Genomic DNA, 10049 nt, shown 5'->3' on the forward strand with positions numbered 1-10049 from the left:
CTAACCCTAAAACCCTAAACCCTTACTAGGGAATAATAATATAATTAAACAGGAAATAACACACTTGACACCGAACAGCACTAACTGTATTCAGCTGAATAGACGTCAGTGATTGGTTGAAGTTACAGAAATACGACAACTTTAACATGAAATAACTTGCGATGTACAGTTTTTTGTTAAGAAGGTTAAGAGAAGAAGTTGTTTTATATGACACATTCTACTAGTGTCCCAAGTTTGAAAGTGTTTCGTTAAGAAAACAAGTGTTGCCCGTCAAATCATAAAGATCCAATTACCATTAACTAGATACAGCTGTAATGTCTTCAGTTATAATTCTATACACATGCGAGATGCATTTTTAGATGTTCAAAGTCATCTCAAAGAAAACCAGTACTAGTTTGTACCTTGAAAAAAAAATTTGACATACCTCAGGAGTGGCTGTGTGGTAAGTCGCTTGCTTACCAACCACATGGTTCTGGGTTCATTCCCACTGCGTAGCACCTTGGGCAAGTGTCTTCTACTATAGCCTTGGGCCAACCAAAGCCTTGTGACTGAATTTGGTAGATAGAAACTGAAAGAAGCCCGTCGTATATATGTGTATGTTTGTGTGTCTGTGTTTGTCCCCTCAACATCGCTTGACAACCGATGATGGTGTGTTTACGTCCCCGTAACTTAGCGGTTCAGCAAAAGAGACCAATAGAATAAGTACTAGACTTACAAAGAATAAGTCCTGGGGTTGATTTACTCGACTAAAGGCGGTACTCCAGTGTGGCCACAGTCAAATGACTGAAACAAGTAAAAGAGTATACCTACACAGACGTGCCTCCCTTCTTTTCTCCTCAAAAGTTTAAAAATTAAGGATATTTGTAAATAAAAATTTTCTATAAATATGCTTCAGAGATTATATCGATGGTTGGGACGGAAGTTTCGAAAAATTCCCACACACAAGTTGGCTTTGCTTCTTCATAAATTACAGAAAAATGTTTTGTTTTTTTTTGTTTATTCTTCTACAAATACCTTTCAGACTGTAAATCAAGGATCACCAAACTTTTTTCACTGCCGGCCAGATAACTGAGAGAATGACAAGCACAGTCAACATTAACATTTTTCTCAATACAATATAGTGAATACAAAAAATAAAGACTTCCAACATATTTATTTACCAAAAAGTTATCAAAGGAGGGGACGTTAGCAATAAGATAATTATATCACACCCAGTATGCACATATCCTAATCTGAGAAGCTAAGCAGCAATAAAGGTTAGTGAGATTTGTGAAACTGGTGTTTAGATTTTAAAATATCATCAATATTTGCTTTGGAATTGCTTCATCCAACCAAGAGAATTGTTTTCAGATGTTCGTCAGTCAACCTTGTTCGATGTACTGACTTCACATACTTAATTTTTGAAAATGTTTGCTCACAGACGTAACACTGAAAATGAAAGCAATTTCCTCATTCCAGTTGTGCTTCAAACAATGAAAGCTTTCTCTGAAATCCTTTGATGATTCTGTACAGATTACAGATGAGGTTATCCTTTCCCTGAAGTTTCAAGTTCAATTCATTCGTGTGGAATGTGATGTCAATCATAAATGACAACTTTGACAGGTAGGATCTATTTCTCTTTGGGGCTTATAAAAATGAAACAGGACTTTACCGCAGCTGAGCCACCTCACTGCTGTGTGATAAAGCAAGTCACAGAACTGAGAAACAATTTCTTCAAGAAAAGCCTGGAACTGGCGGTGATTAAGTGCATGACCCTGAATGGAGTTAACCACAGAAACAATTGGTTTCAGTATGCAAGAAATGTTTAAGTCTTTTCCACAGAGTGTTTGCTGATGTATAATGCAGTATATAAACAGAGCACCCGAGAGTTGAAGATCTTACAACTTAGTCCTGAACTGCTCCACCTCACTCCAGCCATGTTTTTTTCCTCCATCAACTGTAACATTTCGAAGCTGATTACACTGAAGGTTATAGCCTTGCAAAGTTTTCTGCACTTCCATGAAAATGTCTTCCCCAGTTGTTGTTTTATGCATGCTGCAAATGGATGCCAACTCTTCTGTGAGCTGAAAGTCGAAATTAACACCTTGAATGAGCACAAAAAATTATGATGCACTCGAGAGATCAGTAGACTCGTCCAGCATCAGAGAATACCACAAGAATTTCCTAGTTTTCTCACATATCTGTAGCACTATGTTCTCTCCAAGTTCTTCTGTTCTCTGCACAACTGAACTTGCTTTCAAACAAAGCGGCTTTCTCAGGATACAAGTCATTTGCTGCTTCTATCATACACTCTTTGATGAAGTTGCTGTCAGTAAACAGTTTTCCTCCTTCTGCCATCTTATGCACTATTTTGTAACTTGTACAAGTGACATTCATTTTCAGCAAACATTCTCATGAAGAGATTCCTTTGAGTTTCTGAACTACGTTTCATTAACTCAAATTTTTCAGAACACAACTTTCCAGAAAACTTCAAGTATGTTGACAGACGTTTTGTTTCATAGTGACGCCAAAGATTGTACTCTTTCAAAACAGCAACATTTCCTTTATATATCATGCAACTAGCTTTTCAGTTGTTTGTTTCCACAAAGAAGTACTTTTCTCCCCATTTTGCATTGAAAAGACGACGGTCCGCATCTACTTTTCTTTTATTAGTAGCTATAACGATGGGTAAAGAAAACAGGATCTGAAAATGAAAAACAATTGTTTATTTACACATTGAATATTCTATCAAAAAAGTTTTAGAAAAATAATTTTTCAACACTATTTTGACATGTATATAAACATGACAAACTAAATGTAAATAGTCTAACACACTGTGCCATAATGCATGTGCATAAAAACTTGTGCAATGAAATGCTTTGCACATCCCCATGGAAAGTTTCATTGCCAAAATGAGAATAGAAAATTTTTTGGAATGATTTGAAGCACTTTTCCATATGTACAAGACAGAATAAGCTGCGTTAGCACCAGCACTTGCTAGAATGAATAACAGCATCAAATGCTCTCCATTTTTCGACAATGTCATGCAATTATTTGGACAAAATTTCTTTTTCTGTCCACAGACCAGTAAGGAGTTTGATTTGTGATGACAGTGAGGGCAAATAAAAAGAAGGCAGGTATGCATTTTCAAGCTGAAACGTCCCAGAGCTGACTGCCGATAACTACAAATACTCTCGCTCAGAGCATATGTGCATTCTCTCTTGCTAAAAGCAGCAATTCAATTAATTTTCAACGACATCAGTGATGCTGAAAAATTGCCAGTACCAGTCATTGATAACAGGGAGAGCACCTTCTTCAGTAGTTGTATGTCTGAAATGCAGTGGTGTATTCTTGGAACAAAACGTGTTCAGCATTTTAACAAAATCAGCAGAGGACATTTCGCTGAAAATAGTTTTCAAAAACTTTCTTATTTCTCATTTTTAAAAGAGAGTTCTTCAACTTCTTGACCAGCTTCAAGCAGTCACCAACTGTTGTGCCTGGATGCTGTAAGCTACTTGCCACAGATTCACATATTCTAAATACATACCCAGCCACCTTAATACTGAACAAAGTGGAAGCTTTGCCAGATTGTTTCAGTAGTCATTTGACAGTAGCCTTTGTTGTTTCTCATAGTGATGTATGATTCAGACACTCCAGCAAGAAATCCTTAATCTTCTTATAGTTGCTTTCCATCTGTTTTAGTGCTGTTGCTCTAATGCACTGAGTTGGATACACGGCTTGCAACATGACCTTCTCACCACAAAGTCTTGTCCATTGCACAACTTTTCTTTTTGGTGACTCTTTCAGAAGAATGGCACATTGGGAAACAAAGTTCAGTACATCAGCTACAATGGCAAGCATTGAGCCCAATTCTTGGAGGACAAAGTCCAGAAAGTGGTTTCCATAATGTGTAAAATATGTACCAGCAAACATGTATTTAATCTCTTTTGTATGCTTGAAATGTTTCCACTCAAGCTACTTGCACATTAAAATGAAAAGCAGCATAATTTTGAACCAAGCGAAGTGTTTAGGTGGCAAAAATCATCCAGAATAACGTTTGTGTCTCTGAAGAGCAGTCAGGAGGATTTTAAGTACAAGTTTGTCGACTCAATGCAACACACTTCACAAAATAGACTATATATATGTATGTACAAGGGAGTGCTGAAAAGTTCTTGGCTTTAAGGGTATTGCCAAAGGCCTGGCTAGAAGCACTACCTACCAAGTTTTTTTACAGAGCTTAGAAAAACTGAAGGACTGCTGTAATAAGTGTGTGAATCTGAGAAGGCAATATTTTGAATAAAATCATAACTGATCCTCCTGTATTTTCTTTTATCCAAAGTCAGGAACTTTACAGTACACCCTCATATATATATATAGTGTATTGTTCTATGATGGTAAAATCAACATAAAAAGTACTCGATCTGGTGAGAGATAAATATTTATTTTATAAATGTAATATATGTTTTTATGTGCTGTGAACATGCCAAACAGTGTTTTTTAACACATCTGGTGTCCTAGCCCAATCATCAGATACTGCCCACATGGCATAATAAACTAAAACTGGAATGAGAGAAAAGCAAGAAGGAAGTATATATAAAAATGGAAGGTTGAAAAACCAGAAAAACTGAATTTAGAAATAACTCTAATTCCAACTTTTGCTTCTTTCTAATTTCTTTTCCATTTTCTGATTTTTCAACCTTCCACCTTTTATATATACTTCCTTCTCGCTTTTTCTCTCATCCCATTTCTAGTTCGTTATGCCATGCGGGCAGTGTCAGATGATTGTGCTAGGACTCCAGATGTTTTAAAAAACATTGTTTGGCATGTTCTCAGCACATGAAGCTAATAGCAGCACATAAAAACATATATTGTGTTTATTAAATAATACATAGTTATTTGGGGAGATCGTTTACATCAACATAAACTTTAAAAAAAGTCTTTCACTTTGAACTCTGTATGAATGTATGTGCATGATTAACAAATATTTTTACCAGCAGCATAGTATTTGTAGTTTACCCTTATAGTATTGTATAGTATTGACAGCATGGCACAACATACATAAATTAACACTGGGCCTCTAGACACATGATCCTCTGGGCAATTTCCTAGCATACCCATACCTTAAGATGACACTAGTCAGACTATTTCTTTACTAATACATAATGTCATGTGAGTTTTTATATTTTACTTTCATATGTTGTATTTGATACGTTTTTTTTTTTTTAGCTTGAGAATGGTTATGTGAAGTAGAATAGTTAGATTTCCCTTTAGATAAGACATATTCTATTTAACTCATCTTGCTTGTGTGGAAAATAGTTATTACTCTAATTTCTGGTTGACTGATAGTAGCTATGAAAGATATCCAACTGTAATGTTTGAGAAGTGTTTTGTGAACATATTTCTACATTAAGGAGCAGGTAAACCTTGCTAGCATGGAAAAAATGAATACAGATTGTTGAAAGAAAATGTATGCAATATCAGCTTTTAAAACTGTAAAATTATTTTACTTCAGATTAACTCCAGAATTATTAAAGGACACCGATTATCTGTGAATTACTGCCAATTCTTGAATGAGGATAGACTTATACTCAGTTGCTCAGATGACAAAACAACCAAACTTTGGAACCCTACAACAAGTAAATGTATTGAAACATTTCATTATGAAAAATCCAAAGCTATACGAAAGGCCCATGTTAACTCTAACAATTGCGAGTAAGTTACATTCAATTTTCTGAATAATTGATATTAGACTGCAGAAATATATTGTAACTTCTGATTGTGGAAGTTCCCCCATAGAGCATTGCCTTATAGTGAAATTACTCAAGTGTCCCAACCTTCATAGATGCTAACTTTGCTCTTGCCTTTCAAAGTGCAACTGAGACATTATATTTGTAGAATTCTGCAATCTCAATGAAGATAGATCTTTCTCTCAAGGACTGAAGTATTTTCTAGCCTTGGAGAGAAACCTATTCTTTAAATGCAATTTTATCTTGTAATTATTGTAAGGCATATCTTTTGTAGAGACATAGAGAGTTTTAGTTGTATGCTGTTCATGCATAAGAAGTATGTAAGGAAATACTATTTCTTTGATAGTATAGTACTTGTGTATTGGTACTATAGAAAATGACAATACTTCTATTAAAGATTGTTCTAAGGTCCCTAACCCTGTTCATGGAATCAACATATAGAGTGGTGTGTCTAGGTTATGTTTGGAGGATAACTGTATGTGAAAAATTAAGAAGTGAATGGAGGTGTAATTTGCTTAAGAACATGTGTGTTTTTAGAAATGCTAGCATTAAGGTCATTAATGATCAAATGAAAAGTGTTGGAGTCATAACTGAAACCTAGGAAACATCAAAGTTGATATATTATGCAATAAAGAAGTCTAGCAGGAAATTTACTGTTGAAGAAATGAGAGTTGAATGGAGTAGTGCATCAGTAAGAAACTCAGCCAGATGGTTCTTAGGTTGGACATAGTTAAGGTTTGGCTGATATCAAGAGTTATAATATTGCTTTCATCAAGAATGAAAGGCTAATGATATGTGACAAAAGAGAATTTGGAAACCATATTTGCAGTCACTGAGAAAGGAGAAAGATTTATAATGATAAAGGTGGTAGTCTTTATTGACTGTTTCCATACACTTTTGTAATGTTGAAAGGGCAATAAATTACTGGTTAGTATGGTTAGAGTGTTGCTCCACTTCAGAAAGTGATACACTGACATGTGCTTCCATAAACTGTAGAGAAAGATCGAAAAGTTTATTAAGGACTGCAGTAACTCTGGAGTGATGAAAGGAACACCATTAGGACAGGTTGTCTTGCTGGGTTAAAGTGGTTGGAGAAGTTTACACACTTGGTAAGTGCATGGTTATGGTGGCTGGAGATCAGGTTAACTATGAAGAGTAGACTCAATGTAAAGAACAGGATCAGTGCAATTGATACATGGGTTATCCCTTTAATGCAATATGGCACAGGTGTTGTTAGATGGACAAAGAACAAGCTTGAGGAAATGGAGGAAAGTGATGACAATGACCAAGGAATTACACCCTAAAAGCAATGTCAATAGACTGTAAACAAGGGGCAAAGAGGTCTCATAAGATGTAAAATCTGTGTTATCAATGAGGAAAACAGTCTGGGATGGTATGTCAAACAGCAGTCTGAACCTTTGGTTGTTGCTGTTAAAAATAGCAATATGATACCGAGTGAAAGTGTGACATGCCCAAAAGAATTTAAGAAACAAAGAGAGCAAAGATTCAACAACTGGAAATTGAAAGACATGACCAACACCTAAAGGTGGCTAAGGAAAAATGTTCTGAAAGGATGCACTGAGACATTAATTTGCAGTGCTCAAGAACAAGCTTTGAGAACTAATTACACCAAGTTCCAAATAGAGAAGAGTATTGAATTTCCCCCTTGTAGGATATGTGGTATCAAAAATGAAACAGTTTTACATATTGTGAGTGAGTGTAGCAAATTGGCTCAAAAGGAATACAAAAAGATGCATGATAATGTAGCTAAGTATGTTCATTGGAGAGTGTGTGAGAAGTACAGTCTTGAAAGGACATTGAAATGATATGATAGAAAGTTAAGATAGACAAAATGCTGCTAAGCATTTTACTCAATGTACCAACAAATCTGCCAGCTTGTCACCTTAATAATAATAATAATAATAATAATGTGGTCAATGAAGAGAGTAGCTGTGATACCAATAGTAATTGATGCACTTGGAAGTATGGTTGATAAAGATTGGTGTAAGTGTGAAGGTAGAACACCTACCTTCTGTTGCGTTGTTGCCTTTATTGAACACATAAAGCAAAATATGCTGAATATGCTCGTTTATAGCTTTGTAAAAATAACTGTTAAAATTCAACTGCACTCTTCAAAACTTGCACTAAGAATAAGCACAAGGTAAAATTACTACCTGCATTTATAGCAAGTTGATGCAGGTAGTTTATTCCATCCCCCTCCGACTTTTAGTTCATGCAATTGAAAAAAACGCATTATTTATGGGATGACCTAATATGTTAAATTCAGTGCACTTCAAAATAAGAGTCAGGTCTTTTAGAAAATGCTGCATGTGGTTGTCCAGCATACTAATGAAGGGGATTTATTTGTCATTTGCCTAATGACATTAAGTGGACCAATCCTAATATGTTTTTGAGATTATTTCCTGTGAAAAATCATTCATATTCTTAAAACTGTGTTGCACACTTATTTTAAACACAACTTAGAGATCTTGAACTAATAATCTAGGAGTTAGTTGATAGTGAAGTACACTTAACTAAAGTTTATATGTAGATGTTATAAATGTCAGTTTTATGCGATTTATATTAAGTTTATCTAAAATGCATCTCAATTGACTTTAATTAAATATCAGCATTTTCTTTGTTTTTAGGTTTGTTAATTGTGGCGATGACAAACGGGTTCTCTACTGGGATATGGAACAAAAACGAATGATAGTTTGTATCTTATTGTTGTCTTTATGCACTATTATGTATGGTGTGGTATGTATGGTGTGGTATGTATGTATGTATATATGTATGTATGTATGGATGTATATGTATGTATGTATGTCATTATTCAATTTTATTTCAGATTTTTTGCCAATAAAGAACTGGATCCAATGTTCCTTCATTGAAATTTCACCAACATCAACAGGGTATTTTTGCATGTTTGTGTGTATGTATGCAGCATTTGGAGTCACTGCACATGCAGATTGACTTGTTTGTTTGTTTTTTGTATTTATTTTTGTCTTTTACTTGTTTCAATCATTTGACTGCAGTCATGCTGGGACACTGCCTTGAAGTGGTTTTAATTGAATGTTTCAACCCTAGTACGTATTTTTTTTTTTAAGACTGGTACTTATTCTGTCAGTCTCTTTTGCTGAACTGATAAGTTACAGGAACATAAACACACCTGCACTGGTTGTCAAGTGGTGGTCAGCTGACAAACTCAGAGAAAGAGAGAGAGAGAGAGAGAGAGAAAGACACACACACACACACACACACACACACACAATAGTTTTCTTTCAGTTTCCATCTGCCAAATACAAGGTTTTGGTTGGCCTGAGGCTATAGTAGAAGACACTTGCCCAAGGTGTTACGCAGTGGGACTGAACCCTGAACCATGTTGTTGGGAAGCAAGCTTCTTACCACGCAGCCATGATTATGCCTATGGTGATATTTGATGATATTTCAGAAAAACAAATAGCATGAGTTATCTGCAAAACTGGTTACAGTCGCTTAACCATTGTATTATATGAATTTGGAATAGTAAGAATATCAGAACTAATGTATAATCATAAACACAGGATCAAGAAACATAAGTTTTGGATGATGAATGAAAATGAGAAGTTGTTATATCTTTGCCTTTCCCCCATGTGCCTTAAGTATCAGTCGAAAAGACCCTACTCACTGAGGAAACAACAGTAACAAAAAGCAAACAAAGATATACTCCATGGTTAGCAAGAAAATTAGCATCATTGACAGTAGCATTTTTTCTCTCTCTGTTCTTCTAAGTATACTTCATACATAGACACCAGCATTTGTTTTAATGGCATTAGTGTTGTGTGTGTGTTGGCATTCCGTCGCTTACGACGTCGAGGGTTCCAGTTAATCCGATCAATGGAACAGCCTGCTCGTGAAATTAACGTGCAAATGGCTAAGCAGTCCACAGACATGTGTACCCTTAACATAGTTCTCGGGGATATTCAGCGTGACACTGTGACAAGGCTGACCCTTTGAACTACAGGCACAACAGAAAGAGGAAGTAAGAGTGAGAGAAAGTTGTGGTGAAATAGTACAGCAGGATTCGCCACCATCCCCTGCCGGAGCCTTGTGGAGCTTTCAGGTGTTTTCGCTCAATAAACACTCACAACGCCCGGTCTGGGAATCGAAAACCGCGATCCTATGACCACGAGTCCGCTGCCCTTACCGCTGGGCCATTGCGCCTCCACAATGGCATCAGTAATAGTTATGGAAATAGCAGCAATAGAGACAGATATTCAAACAGCACCTAATTCCATTATTGTAATATTATTTTTTTACTTGATAAAAACTACATCTTTTAAT

The 10049-nt window shown here is 35.8% G+C and overlaps 1 protein-coding gene across 1 annotated transcript in view; it reads left to right on the forward strand.

Annotated features, from left to right (window-relative positions):
• Positions 1–2190: 2190 nt before the first annotated feature.
• Positions 2191–10049, forward strand: part of LOC106867669 (WD repeat-containing protein 88) — a 38881-nt gene continuing 31022 nt past the window's right edge. The window contains exons 1-4 of the mRNA XM_052972022.1: positions 2191–2307; positions 5492–5691; positions 7399–7497; positions 8375–8483. Of these exons, the coding sequence (XP_052827982.1) occupies positions 2191–2307; positions 5492–5691; positions 7399–7497; positions 8375–8483 (525 nt within the window). The remainder of the gene's footprint in view (positions 2308–5491; positions 5692–7398; positions 7498–8374; positions 8484–10049) is intronic.

Source organism: Octopus bimaculoides, chromosome 1, assembly GCF_001194135.2.
Source record: "Octopus bimaculoides isolate UCB-OBI-ISO-001 chromosome 1, ASM119413v2, whole genome shotgun sequence".
Taxonomy (NCBI): Eukaryota; Metazoa; Mollusca; class Cephalopoda; order Octopoda; family Octopodidae; genus Octopus; species Octopus bimaculoides.